This window comes from Belonocnema kinseyi, chromosome 4 (assembly GCF_010883055.1).
Source record: "Belonocnema kinseyi isolate 2016_QV_RU_SX_M_011 chromosome 4, B_treatae_v1, whole genome shotgun sequence".
Taxonomy (NCBI): domain Eukaryota; kingdom Metazoa; phylum Arthropoda; class Insecta; order Hymenoptera; family Cynipidae; genus Belonocnema; species Belonocnema kinseyi.
In genome coordinates this window covers 33,991,089-34,010,052 of record NC_046660.1, presented here as the reverse complement: position 1 = coordinate 34,010,052, position 18,964 = coordinate 33,991,089, and the positions used below count along the sequence as shown (strand labels likewise).

General features: G+C 28.5%; 1 protein-coding gene across 1 annotated transcript in view; it reads left to right on the top strand.

Moving 5' to 3' along the window:
• The first annotated feature begins 10,079 nt into the window (after window positions 1-10,079).
• The window catches only part of LOC117170827, a 16,905-nt gene continuing 8,020 nt past the window's right edge, over window positions 10,080-18,964 (top strand). The window contains exons 1-5 of the mRNA XM_033357870.1: window positions 10,080-10,197; window positions 14,146-14,294; window positions 14,483-14,541; window positions 14,763-14,904; window positions 17,560-17,724. Of these exons, the coding sequence (XP_033213761.1) occupies window positions 14,154-14,294; window positions 14,483-14,541; window positions 14,763-14,904; window positions 17,560-17,724 (507 nt within the window). The 5' untranslated portion in view covers window positions 10,080-10,197; window positions 14,146-14,153. The remainder of the gene's footprint in view (window positions 10,198-14,145; window positions 14,295-14,482; window positions 14,542-14,762; window positions 14,905-17,559; window positions 17,725-18,964) is intronic.

The window sequence follows — 18,964 nt, the reverse complement described above, 5'->3', positions numbered from 1 at the left end:
TGATTGGAAAAAGATCCACAGAAAACTCACGAGCTTGCCCGACAAACCTGGGAACTAGCAACTTTGGAACTAAAAAAGAAGGTTCGCCTCCACGTGGCACGCACACACACCCTCGTATGTGTGGTTCGAGTTCGTCTGGCGAGTGGCTAAAAGTTTGATAATAAGAGTTGCGAATTTATAAATAAATATAAATTAAATCTTACAAATAAAAATTTACCCTTTTTATATTAAAGTCTGAAATTATCAAGATCTGTTCGCAGGAACTTCGAACTGTTTGTAAAAATTTCGAAATTTATCTATACATTTACCATAGAAACAAAGAATTAATGTTTCATTTTTTTATCCCGTATCCGAGACCTAGCTATAAGTTCGTGACTCTTTTACGGATAACTTTTTTGCGTGTAAAATTTCATTTGTTTTAAGTAAATATAAATCGTTTAAAAATAGGCAATAAATTTTAAAATTAATAATTAAATTCTTCAGAATTTAACTAGCTCAATTTTAATTGTAAAATTAAAACTTATTACAGGTGAAACGCTTAAATTTGGTGTTTATCATGAAAATTCAGAAATCTAAAATTATAAAAAATAAAATTTAAAAAAATATTCAATTTCTGAGCTGTCAATTACAGCTAGTTTAATTTGGATCTGTTTTGATTTTAAACAACACAATTTTTAACTTTTTAATTTCTAATCGTGTAATTTTTAACATTTCATTTATAATTATCCTTTATTCTCAAAATCTTTTAATAAAATATTTAAAAAATTTTTAATATATTTTTTTAAATCTTGAAATAAAAATCTGAAGGTATTAAGATATTACATAAAAAATTAAATTGAAAAAAAACATGGTTATAATATGATTCCAATGGTTGAAATTACACAATTGTAAAACTTCAAATTCGATTTTCTTCATAGGATGCTTTTGAAATCTTCGATATTTTGGAACATCTTCAGATGCACAAAAAATTCAATTTTCAATGCTTGGTTCTAGAATCTTGGAATTGTTAAGGATAATTTTGAAAAATAATTTTCTAAATTTGTCATTGTTTTGACATTTTTTCGAAGACATTTACTTCATAACTGTTTGATTACAAATACTTTTAATTGAAAATTGTGCAACTGTCAAGTCTTTTAATTTGGTATTCTACGATTTAAAAGGATTTAAAACACCAGCCATTTTGCATGTTTAAAAAGCCAATCAAATGATATAGAACAAAAAAATCTAAAATTATTCAATTTAAAATTAACTATCAAGGCTTCCAATGTGAAAATTTGAACTTTTCAATGATTTAATAGAGATGTTATCCTAAGATTTCAAATATTTGAATTGAAAACTGCAACAAGGGTATTAATATTATTCACGAAATATAGGAGAAAATTTATTACAAATTTAACGTCCAATAATCAAGTTACACTATTAAGCCTTTACCCTTTACCCTTTCGGGGTAGGTGTGACTCACTCGGTTGGGGAAATGAGTAGTGTGTGGAAGGGATAGAGAATTTTCAGATTGATCCAGAATTCTCGTGTTATTTATGTAAATAACACGTTCGTTCCACAACACTGCTCCGACCCAGGTTCCTGATCAATCTCTCTAGCAATCACCCCAAGTGAAAATCCTCACAAAGTTGTTATGTAAGGTTCCCCACTTGGGTCCATTAATGGCCAAGGTCTTTTGTTTCAGGCGTCATTCACTCTACTGATACTCTTTTTATTAACTATTTGCCGCCATACTTTCTTGCCTTGGCATACATCTCTAGCTTATTTCATGTCCATGCATTTTTTCATGCAGACTCTCGTGTTTCTATGACCTCTTATGTCTCTTCTAACTAGGGTCTCATTGACACATTCTAACCATTCTTTCCGCGGTCTACCTCTGGGCACGCTACCATTTACTTTACCTTGATACAATTGTTTTTGTTAGTCGTTCATTTGGTATTCTCTCAACATGTCCGAACCATCTTAACCGATTTCTTTCCCAAGTGTCTACTAGCGTCTACTCTGCACCACATTCTTTTAGAATTGTCTCGTTACTTACTCAGTCCATCAGAATTTTCCAGCATATTATGCGCATGAATCTCATGTCAATTCCGTTAATTTTACTCTTATCTTTTTCTTGATAAGTTCATGTTCATGTTGATAAGTAAATAAGATACCAAAGTATACGAACTTATCAACTTGTTAAATTCTCTCATCATTTAATAAAATATTGCATAGTGTTTTCTCACTCTTTCCTTCGAACACCATAGTTTTTGTTTTATCTGCGTTAATTTTGAGGCCCATGCTCTTCATGCTTGCATCTAGTTTATTCAACATTCTTTGTAGGTCTTCGATAGACTCTGCCATAACAACCTTATCATCTGCGAACGCTAACCCACGTACCCTTACTGTTTCGAGATACACACCCTCTTCGTCGAAGAGAGCCATTCTTAAACACTTGGCCATAAATAATATAAATAACCATGAAGACATAACGCATTCTTGTCTAACTCCTTGAATAATATCGAAACAGTCACTCAATTTCCCATTCACTCTTACACTCGCTTTGCTACCTGTATATATTATTTTTATAGCTTGTAGGAGCCATCCATTGACTCCATACTCTTTCAGGACTTCCTAAAGCTTACTTCTATCTACTTTGTCAATAGCTTTTTCTAGGTCAACAAATGCACAGAAAATTTTTTTCCTACTCTCAAACTTTTTTCTGTTATTTGCCTTAAGCTACATATTTGATCCGTACATGACCTTCCTGGCATAAACCCACTTTGAACTTCCCAAATCTTTGCTTCTCTTATTTTCATTACCCTAAGAATAAGTATTTTTGAGTATATTTTACTTACGGTCCTTAATAAGCTAATCCCTCTGTAATTATTGCAGTCGCTTTTATCTCCCTTTCTCTTGTATATTGGTACGATAATCGCTGTTTTTCAATCGTCTGGGACGTCTCCCATCTCAAAACATAAATTTATCAATTCGCACAGTCTATGTGGTATGCACGCGCCACCGTGTTTAAGCATTTCAGCGTTAATACCGTCTACCCCGGCAGTCTTACCGTTTTTCAAGTTCTTAATTATAACCCTAACCTCAGTGACACAGACTTTCTCAATTGAGTTTTCTATCGCATCGTGTTCAACATCGCAATTGTGGTGCCCTATAGCTTCATCTCCGAATTGTCTTCTAAAATAGTCTCTGAAAGCCTATTCCGCCTGCATCATATACCATTTCCCCCCTACTATTTCTCATGTTGACAAATTCTGTACTTTTATTTCCTTTCATTTTTTTATAAAGCAGTTTCTTGCTTCCTTCAAAGTTGTTCTGTATTTTCATCTCTTCTTCTGTTCTAATTGTATCTTTCCGTTCGTTAACGAATCGTTTGAGTCAGAATTCTGGAAAATAAAGCCAAGAATCTATCGACCAAAGAACAACCACCATAAAATGTTCCTTTTGTAACTTGAGAAAAGATAAAAAACTTCTCTTAAAAATAAAAGAAAAAAATTCTGTTTTGCTTAAAAAATAAAAAAAGAGGAAAGAAAAATGAGAAGGTAATCAATCAAATCCCCTTCTTTCTCTTTTTCGATTGCTTCCCGTCTTTTTTATTTTGGTTATTATCAAATCACGACAAAAAAAAACATTTGTAAAAAATAATCACCAACGTTTCGGCACTCATATAGCACCCTTATCAAGGCAAGAAAAATTTGAGCAGCTAAGAACCGCAAGGAAACCACGATGTGCTAAATTATATTATTATAGCAACGAGGTTGTACGGGAATGTTAAGAAGAATATTGAGTTCATAAACGTATCTAAAATTGGAAAGAGTGTATCTTGTTTCCTTGAATGCTTATCATTAAGATAAAAGACTGAATCAGAATGATAACAAAATGGTACCAAAACACCATACTTTCTAAATATAAATCATTGATTTATTTAAAAATTTTAAAAGCAGTGATAATTCACTGGTAGTCAGTAAAAAGTCACTGAAGTTCCAGTCTTGAAATTGTTCTGTAAACTTAATAGCCTCTTATAAAAATTTAAAGACTATAAAGATATTTATCTATATTATTTAATTTCATTTTAAATGGAAATTACGTAGAAAATTTAATTTTTTCAGAAAATTAGACCATTTTAATATAGTTCATCTGCTAAAATTCGCCTAATATAAAAATTATTCGTCATTTATGAATAACTGATCTGCGATAATGGATCATTGGACTGAAATCGTCTTTTCATGTTTTCCTGCTCAGAAATTACAACGTCATGTTGAATCATCAGGAAGAAGGTGGATATCTCTATATATGAAACTACAATGACTGGCATTCTTTATAAATATCTTTTAAAAGTCACACAATATTGCACAAAACTGTAACTTCTACATTGAAATCAATAAATTTAATTCTTTAATTTTCCTTGTCGTTCTAATTCTATCTGATCGATATATAGACTGGAAAACCCACGTAATGTTATTTTCCATGTTCCAAGAAAAAAAATATCAATTATCGTCAAGGCTCCCTCGGAATCGAGCTAAACTCTCTTTTTGTTTATACTTAGGGCTTACTTTTTACCACGTTCCTCTTTCCAATCTTACTAAGCATTTTTAAACAAATTAAATTCTCTTCCTAATACATTTTGAAAAAAAAGGATATGGAAATTTTAATTGATCACAACCTGTTCAGATATGTTTCATAATATTCATATCTGCCTCCTCATTAACATAAGCTAATTTGCAAAGCTATCTTGGCAGATCAAAAATCCATTGCAGATTCAATTCTAGAAGAGTCGATGAATATCTGGAATGAAAAACTCAAAAATTTAATTTAAAAAAAACATATATTTCAATTCTAGGGATCACAGTCTGTCCTCTTTTCCCCTCTTTACTCTTTTATCCTACGTTAAGTTTGAAAAATCCTCTGAAACACCTAAAATCGACAATTCTTACAGAATTTTTCACTTTTGCCCTTTTAGTTACAAGACTTAAATTCAGTTTTTTCAGAATCATAAATAGAAATTCGGAACATCATAGAATAAAAAAAAAGATTTATTTGCTAATTTTGTGTATTTGAAGGACATCGTCGAAAACGAAGAAGTAAGACGATTTTTCACGAAAATAGGGGAATCTAAACACTTTAAAACCCGTTAACGCTGAGAATGCCCCTTTGGGTATACCACTCTTTCTGCAATCATAACTCCTGCAATTCAAGGTATAAAAAATTGAGACATATATTTTTGAAGCTTAAGATCTCTTCTTTCCGATGGTAGACATGAAACTGTGATAAAATGTTGTTAATTATGGACAAATATCGTTTAAACAAAAAAAAACACAATTTTTTCTAATTTTGTTTTATAAAATCGAGTTTTCCAAATGGTTCTCAGTGTGCAATCTACTTGAAACCTCAATATCCGATGGAATAAATGCCTAAGCTTTCAGAATACATGGTTCCGAGATCAATTTTTTATCTTAGTATGTTCAAAATGGCTCGTTAATGACAACATTTTTTCGAAGACATTCATGAATTTTTTTCTCAAAAAGTATGATGTTTCGGAGAAAGTCCAAAAGAATCAAAAGTTTTTAGAATCACTCAAGGAATACGTGAGAATTTCCCCAGAAAGTTTTACATTATTTTTTTAATTTTGCAATTTCTCAATTTTTGAAAAATTAAAAAATTCTAAAAAAATTCAGGTGAATTTTTTGTTCGATTCTAACGACTTGTTATTTTTGATAACTTTTCTTGGGAACCATGAGCTAATATCAAAAATGATCAGGAATAAAAAGTTATTAGAATCAAACAGAGAATTCACCTGAATTTTTTTAGAATTTTTAAAATTTTCAAAAATTGACAAATTGTAAAATCAAAAAAATAATTTAAAACTTCCTGGAAAAATTCTCACGTATCCTTGGAGTGATTCTAAGAATTTTTTCTGCTGTTGCACTTTCTCGAAATGATCATACTTTTTGAGAAAAAAATCCATGAATGTCTTCGAAAAAATGTTGTGATTAACGAGCCATTTTGAACACACTAAGATAAAAAATTGATCTCGGAAACATGTATTCTGAAAGCTTAGGCATTTATTCCACCGGTTATTGAGGTTCCAAGTAGATTGCACATGGAAACCATTCGGAAAACTCGATTTTATAAATCGAGTCGGAAAGAAGAGATCTTGTGCTTCAAAACTATGTGTCTCTCAATTTTTTATACCTTGAATTGCATGAGACATAATTGCAGAAAAAGTTGTGTACCCAAAGAGGCATTATCGGCGTTAACGGGTTAAATTCCTAATTTTTCAACAAAAATGATGAATTTTCAAGCAAGAAGATTATTTTTCTGCCGAAAAGACGAACTTTCAACGAAGTAGGTAAACGTTAGTTTAAGTAGTTAAACTTTTAATGAAAAAACATTTGAATTTATCGAAAAAAAACTAATTTTCAACAAAAAAGATTATTTTGCCCAAATAGAGGAATTTTGTATTTTATATTTGTATTAAGAAGAGAAATAACCCTGTAATTCATTACAAATTTGTGCAAGCACTGATCGGCAGAATACTTGATTAATCTTATGATTTAATCTATAAACTAAATAAAACAAACAAATAAAGAGCGTCGATCTCAGAATACGTATCAAATTAGGTATTAGATTAATGCGTAGTAGTAGCTCTTGTGCATGTTAAGGTAGAAATAAAGAAGAAAAAACTATGTTTATAGGAAATAAAAATGTACAAAAGTTAATAAAAACAGAAATTCGAAGAATTTTCTAATAAAGTAGTCACATTTTCAACAGTAAAAAATGCATTTTTAACCAGGAATTTCAACTTTTAACCAAGCAGCTGAATTTTCAAACGATAAAAATGAATTTTTACAAAAAATGTAATAACAAAATTATTGAAACTTCAAGAGAAAAAGAGGAATTTTGACAAAATTGTTAAATTTTTTATAAAATAATTAAATTTTCAACCAAATAATAAAATTGTGAATAAAGCAAGATAAATTCACATTCAAAAGATATACTAGTAGATATTTTAATCAATACGATGAGCTTTAACCAAAAATAGTTAAATTTTCTTTTTGGGTTCTATTAATTGACTTCGAATTTTAGTGTAAAAAACGAGAGAAAGAGGGAATCAGGGTGAAGATTTTGAAGTCTGCAATAAATAAATAGAAATTTTTATTAATCTTTAATAGTTTAAAAATATTAATTAAGTAATTTGGAAATATTTCTTATAAAAAGTTGTTAATTCTCGGCTTGGAAATAGCAAGTAATATGCAAAAATTAGCGGATACACGGAGAAAACGATATCGCATGAATTGCAATATATACTGTAATTCCTGCACTATACGTCGTAATTATCGTATTATAATAGCGTAAAATCGTGATATCGTGCATAGCAAGATTTTACAATATACTATTATTTTATTATATTATATATACGAGGGTTCTAGTAGTGGCCAAGCAATGTTAGTGCATTATAATATCGTACAAAGCTCCGGAACCTGCTTGTACGTTATCAAATTGTTTATAAAATTAATTTGGAATTTACTGAAAAAAATTCATCTTCAGATTATTGCAACCAAAAAAGATTACTTCCACCACTTAAGGGCATGTGACACAGCTAAATACATATATTGCCGACCTCACTTTATCAGTTCACTGAATGTTTTTTTGAACCTAAGAACTTTTTTTGTAAATAAAATGTCGAGCTGAAACTTTGGGAAATGTATTAGAGTACAATAAAGTACGTTTAGGTACTGCATTTCGGTAGGAACTTCACTGAAAATTATTTTATCTTTTTTTTGAACTTCGACATTTTTTGAACGTTCGAACTTTTTTTATACATAAAATATCGGTCTTAAACTTTGTGAAATGCAAGAACCGAAAGAAAACTAAGTTAAAGTACAAAGCTTAATAATAAAAGATGTAAACAAATATATTTCAACAATCAATTCCAACGGCATCAGCCGGTAACGTTGTACACGAAAATACGAAACCTGGCGGCCACTAGACGAGGCTCTAGGGGGTTCGTATTTTTGTGTACAAAATTACCGACTGATGCCGTTGGAATTGATTGTTGAAATATATTTGTTTATATCTTTTATTATTAAGCTTTGTACTTTAACGTAGTTTTCTTTCGGTTCTTGCATTTCTCAAAGTTTGAGACCGATCTTTTATGTATAAAAAAAGTTCGAACGTTCAAAAAATGTTGAGGTTCAGAAAAAACATGAAATAATTTGCAGTAAAGTTCTTACCAGAAGGCAATACCTAAACGTACTTTATTGTACTCTAATACATTTTCCAAAGTTTCAGCTCAATATTTCATTTACAAAAAAAGTTCTTAGGTTCAAAAAAATATTCAGTGAGCTGATAAAATGAGGTCGATAATATAGGTATTTGGCTGTGTCACATGCCCTTAAGATAGATTTTAAATCAAGAAGGATGAATTTTCAATAAAACAGTTGAATTTTCGAACAAAAAGATGACTTTTTGATAAAATGCAGTAAATCTCTTCTATAGCACCGAATTTGGGACTGACGGTGGGTGGGAACTAACTTATTATAGCCCGCTCCGCTTTTGTTTGTTCACGCCTGAATGCTCACCCGAGTGACAACCGCAGACCCCGCACAGCTGGGGCGCGACGTCATTTCTTTGAAGGGCTATAGAACGGAGGGCTATTGAAGGGTTTCACTGTAGTTAAATTTTCGATAAAACTGCCACATTTTAAAAAAATCAAAAAAAAAATGCAATCTAAAAGGACGAATTTTCTGTCCGAATAGTTGAATTTTTAAACAAAAAAGCTTGAACTATGATCAGAAACAAGTTTGTTTCTAATCAAATAGTTAAGGTTTCTAACTAAGAAGTCAATTTTTTTAGAAAATAGTTGACTTTCAAACCCAAAATGATAAATTTTCAACAAAAAAGTTAATTTTCATTCAAAAGAAATGAATTTTTAACAACATAAATTTAATTTTTAAGCCAGCAGCTGCATTTAAAACCAAATAGCTGAATTTTAAATCAAGAGATAAATTTTCAATAAAATAGTTGACCTTTCAACCAAAGAGTTGAATTTTCAACAAAATACATGAAGTTTGAAATAAATAGATGAAATTTCAACTCAAAAAGATAAATTTTCCAAAAAAAAGAAGTTAATTTTTCAGTTGAAAATATTAATTTGCAACAAAAGAAAATTTAAAAAAAAACTCAATTTTTCAACTAAAAAGATGAATTTTTAAATCATAAGAACGAATTTTTAAAAATGTACGTATTCAATAAAGCCAGATTTTAGTCGATTTTTCAACACAAAAAATGAGTTTTTAACTAGAAGTTAATTTTCTATCAAAATACTTTAATTCTCAACCCAAAATGACGAATTGTCAATAAAACTGTTTTTAACACCTATTAATAACATTTTCAACCAAAAATATAATTATTAAGAGAAAGCAACTAAAAAAAAGAAATAAAAATATAAAGCAAATAAATTACTGACTCTAATTTTTTCCTGTCCAATTGTTCATTTATAACAGAGTCTTTTATAAACAGTATAAAACAATTTTAAGTTAAATTTTTAAAATGCATTATCTTTAACAGTTTTTTTTTATCAAAAGAAAGTGCTGAAGTGGTAAACCGATTTTTCAAACTAGCTAAGACAAATTTTAAATACAAAAATAACTAGAAAAATTTCTAAAGAAAAGACGCTACTCTTAAAGGGAACTTTTGTTCAATATCAAGGAGATACCCATATAATATGAAAAGTTTTTGATAATAAAACAAATCTTTTATTAATCTCCCCTTTTTAAAATAAAATTCAATTCAGCAATTATCGTGTGATAAAGGTGTTCTTAAACATTTTAATTAAATTATAAAAATTTATAATGCACAATGGTGCAATTGTATTGACCCTCGAGAACAAAATTGTAAAATGGTTCTTGGTAGATTTGGCTTTATTGAATACATATTACGGTATACGAAACGTTTTTGCTTCTAAAAAAATAATATAAAAAGAGGAAACGCTTTTATATGAAGAGAAGTTTATAAAACTCGAGACAAAATGACGTTGCAAAGCAAAGCGTCACAGCCGAGCCTACTGAAATGAAATGGAAAAACCATGTGTTACGGCACTGACGGCCTTTATAACGAAGCGGACAACTCAAACTCGGTTAGTCTGAATTTCTACCGCACTTAGAAGAGTATTCTCTGAATAGTCTAAATTCTCAGGTTAGTTATATTTGTTTTCACTGTGTAAATAGGATTAGCTGGGAAAATAAAAAACCTTGTAATTTTCTATTTAACGATTTGATAATTATTTAATTAAAAATCATCCTAAAAAGTAGGGCAATTTTTGTATGGCCAAAATAATTGCATCATATTTCATAGTAAAAATAAAGAAAAGTTAAAAATCAAATTTGAATTTTTTAGCAAATATTTTGTTTATTTACCATTTATAATAATATAATAATAACACAATGAGATATAATATATTTTTAATTGATATTATTCATATATATATAAACCAAAAATTATTCTTTTTAATTTTTCCGAAATTTCTAAGCCTTTCCAAAAATGGATAGAGAGAAGATTGTAGATACACCTACTTTTTATGAATGAATTTACTATAAGAGTAATATGAGGTGATAGAATGAGTGAAGCTCGTAAGAAATCGAGCGGAGTCTCGTGATGTAAATGACTAACTAGTTTGTGATATAAGTCTTACCTGTTACACATACTTGCCATTTATCCATCTATGAAATTATTATAGGAGTTTATATTCCAGACTCCAGGAAATATTTTTGATGAGTTTTCTTTAGTGAATTTTAGTCTTTACCTAAATTCAAATCCCTATTCTTTCCTGAAACCTTGATTATTTGATACTACGCAAAAAATTATAATTAAATCAATAAAATATCAGTAAGAATACGGACGATATAGAATATTTATCCAACAAAATTCCCCTTGTCTTAAAAAAATGTAGGTGAAAAGAAATCAAGTTTTTTCGATCTAGTAAATTTTCTTAAGACAAGAAATATTTTTTTAGAACAAGAAAATATTGTATCGTGCGTATTCATAATGTTATTTTCTTGGTTTAATACTTATTTTTCCATGCACGTACAATAATTAAGTCTATCATTATGAAATAATCGTATTTTAATTGTTTTTTTAATAGAACTAAGTAATAATTTGTAATGTAAACAAAAAGCATGTTAATTTCCAAACAATCTTTAAGGGTCATCAACACATTATCGATTGTCCATTACTACTTGTCTTTCCTTGCATGGCCATGACTACTGTACCGCTTTTCTAGGATATCGATCGTTTAACAAAGTACGCTGTCGCTAACTTTTTCCATTAAAAACATAAATTTAAAAATACAACGTAATTTTAAATCGATATTTTTAAATTAGGAAAATAATGCTATCAATAATTTGCAAAAGGATGACTAGTACTTTAGCTACTTTCGCAAGATATGTTTTCAACCTTCACATGCAATTGTATGGAAACTTCCCGTGCTTATGCAATTACATGAGAATTTACTTTCGATAGGCGGATAACAAGATATTAGACGCCGTATACTGTTTCATTTAGAAAACACTTGATAACTTTTAAACAAATTGTTCACTCAGGCAGAAAAATTATACACAGTCATTTCATGAACACATTTCTTTCCCAAATAAATTTGATTAAATTGGAGAATTTTTTTAACAAAAGAAGAAGTTTGATACTTTCAATATCTATCAAGTATTCAAGTACTTTAAATTTACAAAAAAATTCTTATATAAACAATGTGATCTTTTTTTTCATTTTGGAAGTAGCTATTGGCATCGAATAGCATCTAAGGTTCGTCAAGAGGTCAATGGACATGTCTCGAAGACGCGAACAATTGCATCAAATTACACGCAGTATAAACAATGACATGCCCAAAATAAAATACAATTTTTCTTGCATAAACAACATAAACAATATAATTTGAAAAATTAGAATTAGATATTGCTAGATCATAAGAGATCATGAAACGTTGTTCATTAGGTCGCACTCGATAGTTCTCGAAAACGCGAACAAATACAACATACGCAGTCCTGTTGTATTCCTTATAATATTTAAAAAAGTTTTCCTCATAAACAACATATAAAATATATTTTGAAATAGGTAATTCGACACGTCTTGAAGACGCGCACAAATATATCAGATATATTACTGTAGTATTCCTAACATGGGACAATGTTTTTCTCATATAAAAAGAATAAAGAATTTTTTTGGAACTACATAAATCGGTACTAGTAGGTCATAAAAGGTTTCACAATAAGTCGGTCGATGCGTCTCGAAGACATGAACAGATACATCAGATATAGTATCGCTTTATTTCGAATATGAAAAAAGTTTTTTCACGTAAGCATGGTAAAATTTGTTTTCTAAAATTTTTAAACGCAAAGAAACAACACATTATTACTCTTTTAAAAATGTACACTTGATCTCAAAAGTCGCCAATCTGTAAAATGATTGATAAAGTCGATCAAAACAGATCTATTATAAATTACTACAACTCTTCACGGAAGGTTCTACCTATACTTAGAAAACAATTACCAAGTGGTAAAGTTGTTTATTTAGCAGTAGTTATTTAGAGGTTGGGTTTTCGTTATTTTTCAGGGAAATGTTACCACTTTTACTTAATCCTAATGATCAAGCGCTCATTGTATTCTTTGAAGGATTCTCTATAATTCTATTTGGGTGATGTTTATTGAAATGGAACCTATTATTATCATTATTGCACCATTAATTTTAATTTTGAAGGTTCTTCATTTCGTTATACACCAAATTTCGGGGTAAGGGTGACGCACTCGATGTTTATAAAAATAATAACTGTATGATTTCTAAATTAATTTTGTTATTAAAACCCACCCAAATAGAATTGTAAAGAATCCTTCGAACAATAAAATGAGGCCTTGATCATTAGGATTAAATAAGAAACGTAACTTTTCCCTGAAGAAAAAACAAAAACTAAATCTCTAAATAACTACTGCTAAATAAACAACTTTAACCTAAATTATTGTTTCTGAAGTATGCTTAAAAGCCTCCGTCAAAATTTAAACAAGTTAATAATAGATCTAGATATGGTAAATAGAACAAAATTACAAACACACACACACACATATGGAAATTATTAAAATTACATTTTCGAGTTCCTGGGGTTGAATTACATCGAAATATTTCAAAAAAGTATATTTACAAATTTAGGACATTACAAACTTGCCTCTATGAGAAAGTAATTACATGTAATTTTTTCTACTATGTATAGCTTATCCGCACTGTGACACATTTTCAGAGTATAGAATTCCTTTAATTAAAAGACGTAATAGATAATTATTATACAGCATTCACAATTTTTCCTGTTTAGAATATTTATTTTATTATTATTTAAATATATGATTGTAATAATAATTACAATATAGTGTCAATATATTAAGAATATAAATCAATTTAGGCAATTTAAAAATGGGATTTAATCAATATTTTACAAATCCTTTCTATTTTAACCTTGAGCCCATTAGAATAGTCAACAGAAAAAAGTGAAGATTTTACAATGCTTAGTCATTCTAGTATAATTCTTGTAGTGGAAATTATATAAATATATGACGAATGGCATAGGGTCGCTGAAAAAACTTCCGTTCCAGTACAAAGTTGTAATTTGATGATCAATTACTTGTAATTGTGCAATTTTACTCAAACTTGGCGAACAAAGTCAAAGCTTCAAAGCACAAATGTTTTTAAACTTATTTACAATTTTAGACGTCTACTTTATATTATTTAAGTCTAACTTTTTACATAATTAAAAAAAAACTATTGCTTCCCGAGTACAAATAATAGTTGCAATGAGATTGCATTGGGCTCCTGGATAAGGTCCCAGTAATGCTTGGCAATGATTTTAGACTGAAAAATTCCAAATTGTATAGCCTGCAAAATTAAAATTTAAATAGTTAAACGAATTTTAAATGAAAAAGTTAAACATTGTAAAAAATTACAAAACTGGACAATTTCTAAAATGCAGTATCAAACATTTGTCATAATGTTTCAAAAATTAACTATTAAAATAAGTTAGTATGTAGTCGGCATAATATAATTACAAAAAAAACGTACTTACATAAGAATAAAAAAAATTATTTTTAATTTCAGATATCATAATGACGATTGATTTATATCAAGTTTCCGGCAGCGGACCATGCCGCGCTGTTCGGTTAGCTGCAGCTGCTATTGGTGTTGACCTCAACTTGAAAGTTTGCGATCTGATGAAAGGCGAGCATCTAAAACCCGAATTTGTTAAGGTAATATTGAACAATTTTATATGTGACATTTTTGCAATATCATTCCAATTTTTCAAATTGAACTGTCCTTCGTGTTGGGGTTATTATCTAGGTAGTTTGCAACGGCATTGACACAAATTTTGCAGTTTTCACAGAAACCATAATTGAAGTAATAAACTAACACTTTGTCAATTTTCTTTATAATTCAGATGAATCCTCAACACACTGTTCCAACCATGAGCGATAATGGCTTCTGCTTATGGGAGAGGTACGAACATTAGTTTAAAATTAGTTATTATTTTTTATAATTAAATCGTTAAATAAAGTATGCATTTTTCCTTGCATATTTTAAGCAAATTATTTTACTTTCATAGAATTTAACAGAATTTATTTTGTTAAAGTATATTTAATAATCAAGGCTCTTTTAGAAAAAGGACAGTACTTGTAAAATACAAAATATTATGTATTATATTATTAATTGCTTTTCAGCCGAGCCATCATGACATATTTGGCAGACCAATATGGCAAGAATGACTCTCTTTATCCCAAAGATCCTAAGAAACGTGCCGTTGTCAATCAAAGATTGTTCTTCGACATGGGTACTTTTTACCAGGCTTTTGCAGAATATTACGTAAATATTATTTTTAATCTGTCTTTGAAAGAAAGTATGTAACTATACAGGCCTGAGATTCATTTGTATTTTTTTTTATTGTTCAGCAGCTTTTCCAGAATCTGAAAACTGTTCAAGCGAAAATAAGTAACTCTCATGGTCGTTATACACACCTACGAACAAATATTATAGGAATTTCATTATATTAAGAGGTCTGTAATGATTTTCCCATAATGCATTTTTTTACATTTTTCGTTGAAATTCTAGAAAATTCATTATCAGAAACTCCGAATTGAAATAACTACATACGAATGATTCATTTACGTTTATTGGTTTGTATTATTGTTTTATTATTATTATTATTCAATAATTTCAAAGTTTTTTGTAGTATTTCCACAGATTTCAAGGTATTTAAAAAAATGTTGTAAGATTTAAGGCATTTTATAGAATCTCCAACTGTATGAAAGGATTTATCGAAAGATTTGAGATATTACAACAAATCCCAAAGAATTTAAGGAAATTTCAAAATTGTTCGGGGATTTCAAAAAATTTTTTAGAATTACCAAAGATTTTAAGATCAATTTTAAGAGTTTTCGAGAGAAATTGTAGAAATAAATGAAATCTAATTTCAAGGAATTTTAAGGTATTTCCTGAATCTCCTAACAGTGAAAAGATTTCGGGGGATTTTAAACATTTCAAGTTATATTCATTACTTAACTAATACTGAACATATATTCAATGGATTTGAAACTTGTTTAGTATTTTTAAATTATCCTTACGATTATGCATTTATATATTTATAAAGATTCCAAAGAATTTATTGATTTAAAAATTTGCAAGAAATTCAAAATAATTATGTATTATTTTCAAAGATTTCAAGGGATTTTAGATAATTTCACAAGAATCAAGAAATTTTATAGGATATTTAATTAATTAAAAACATTTAAAGGATTTTAAAGGAGAAAAAAGATTTTAAGCTATTTCAAAAGAAGCCCTAAAATTGCAAGGTATTTTAAAGAATTTTTAGAGGATTTCCAAAGGTTTCAATCTCGATTTTAATTGATTTTTAGTGATATTTGGGTATAATTTAAATGAAATTTGAAGAGATTTTAAGATGTTTCATGCATTTTCACAATTTTTAAATGATTTTATCAAATCTCCTACTTAAAAATTTCTAGGGATCTGAACGAATTTTAAGCTATTTAAACGGATTCCAAAGATTTCGAAAATTTCAAGGGATTTCAAAGTATTTTGTAGAAGTTTCAAATATTTGAACCTCGATTATAACTGACTTTTGGACAATTATGTCAAATAAATTAAACTAAATTTAATTTCATGAATTTTTGAAGCGATTCCAAGAATTTCAAGGAATTTTAAGGTATTTCAAGAAATTTCACAAGATTTAAAGGATTTTATTATTGAATCTCAAAAAATTTCAATGATTTTATTGGATTTCAACCATTTCAACATACGTTAGTACCTTTTTAGGAAATGAAATAAATTTTACTTGAATAATCTTTTACGGATTTCAACGATTTCAAGGGATATGAAAAAATTACAAAACTTTGAAATGATTTTAAAGATTTTAAGCTATTTTAAAAGATTACAACGAATTTTAAGGAATTTAAAAATTCCAAGGAACGTTAAAGTATTTTGCAGGGTTGCCAAAGATTTCAAAAAACTTTCGAGAAGAACTTAATTTATTATAAAGGTATTATCAGTAATTTTTTACTATTTGAAGGATTTCAAAATTTTTTACATATTTTAATGGATTTTTACGATTTCTAAAGATTTCAATTATTTTAAGGGATTTCCACATATTTCTATAAAATTGTATGGAAGAAAGCAAATTTTATTTTTGGTATTTCTACGAATTTCAATGATTTTAAGGGATATGAAGGACTAATTTAGATTAAAGGGATTTTTAGGATTTTAAGTTATTTTAAAAGACATAAAATATTTTCAAGACATTAAACAAATTTCAAGAGATGTCAAAGAATTTGGCAGAGTTTCCAAAGATTTTAAACCAATTTAGAGAAGACACCTAATTTAATTTTAAGGGATTATCAGTTATTTCTAACTACTTTAAGGATTTCAAAAATTTCAAAGGAATTTAAAAGAGGTTAAAACATTTCAAAAGACTTTCTACAGATGTTAACAGATTTCAAAGGTTTTAATGGATTTAAAAACATTTCCAAAAGTATCAATGGATTTCAATCAAATGTCGAGCGATTTTAAAGATAACAAGAAATTTACAGACTTTGCTATTTTTTTATATTTGCACATGAGGTTATGAGTTGCCTTAAATAAATCGTTCCTTTATATTTTATATACTTTGCACATAATTCCAATCAATACTTTTTTATTATTTATTAGAATGTTGATTACCTGTAATCATTTTCTATATAATGATTTTCTATAATAAACTTCCGATTATCGCGAAAAAAATTGTAGGGAAATTATTAAAGGCAAATTTTTATTGGCCTATAATGATTTTTCTGTAATATTATATATATTATTTTTTGATGACTCACCCCCCCCCCCACCCAGGTTAATAACGGTGGAATGGCCCACTTTTTTTAAATCTCAGGCCTGTATAACTACATCAAAGTTATAATAAATTTTAAATATCACGTTTATTCTGACTAATGCGCAAATATTTCCATTCACAAATAGTACCCCCAAATTTTCGGAAATACTCAAAAGGATCAAGCTAAGTTCGAAAAAGTTGGTGCAGCTTTCGGATTCCTGGACAAATTCCTGGAGGGTGAGAATTACGTGGCTGGTAAGAACCTCACCCTGGCTGACCTTGCTATCGTCACCACACTCTCCAATTTCGAGGTAATTATTATTCATTTCCTGTGCACTAATTATCCTTTCTTTAAAAGACTAGAATATTATTAGCGCTTTGCCCACACTAATTACCCGTCCTTGAGTAAAAAAATCGGGTCATTTCCAAGAAAGTGACAAGATACACTTTTTTTTATATTCAATATGAATTACGCAATTTATTAAAATTTATATACAATTACTTAAAATTATCAAATTCCTTTTCTCATTAATAAAATGTAACTCATTTTGAAAATATTTCCGGATGAACTATCTATTATTTATTATTCCTTTGAAATCCACTAAATTCAATGGATCTTTCTCGGCTTTTCAATTTTTTAAATTCGATGCAATATATATTTTTCTTCAATTCATTCGAATTCATTTCGATGTTAATATGAGTTTTTATATAATTCTGTTAAATCACATTTTAATCCATTCGATGGGAAAAAAATTTATTTTAAAAACCTTATTCAATTTCATTCAAATTCTTTTGCTTTTTTTATTTTTGTTCTATTTATGTGAATTGTTTTTAATTGAACGTGAATCGTTTAGAATTCATATGAATTTATCCTGAATTTTAATAATTTCCTCTAATTATTTCTTGTGCCTTTTTGTTCAAAAAAAACATTAGTCTCATCATTAATGTACATGATTATTATTTAGTCACTTTTAGTAACTTTTTCACTTTTTTCAAGTAATTTGGGATATCTATGTATAGGATTTAGTTTACTACATTCCTTGAACTTATTTGTCACGTGAATATATTAAATAATTTTATTTATATATGGAAACTTCATTTTTAGAGTTCAAGTGTAAGAAAATTGTAACATTTATTTGCATGTTGAAACTGAGAAAGTTTCAAGATTCATAATGCAAAATTTTATATATTATAGCCAGACGTATGCCAAAGTATTTCAATTTATATTTGACATAAGCCAATGCATCTTTATTGTTAAATAACAGTAAACAATGTTGTTTTTACAGTAAATGATAAGTATCATTTTTCTATATTTTCATTGCATTATTTAACTTGAAATAATGTTATTATTCATATTCATAATAAGAAAAATTTCACTATAAGACTTTAATCAATTATTTTAAAACTTTCGAATTTTCAAGCTTCGAAGCTGCCACAATAACAAACGTTCATGATTTTTTGTTTTTGGAAAGTCATATATGTACAAAAGTCATTAATTAAGCACTTTCGTCCCTTCAAAAAATACTTCAATAAAATATTTCGTGAATGACC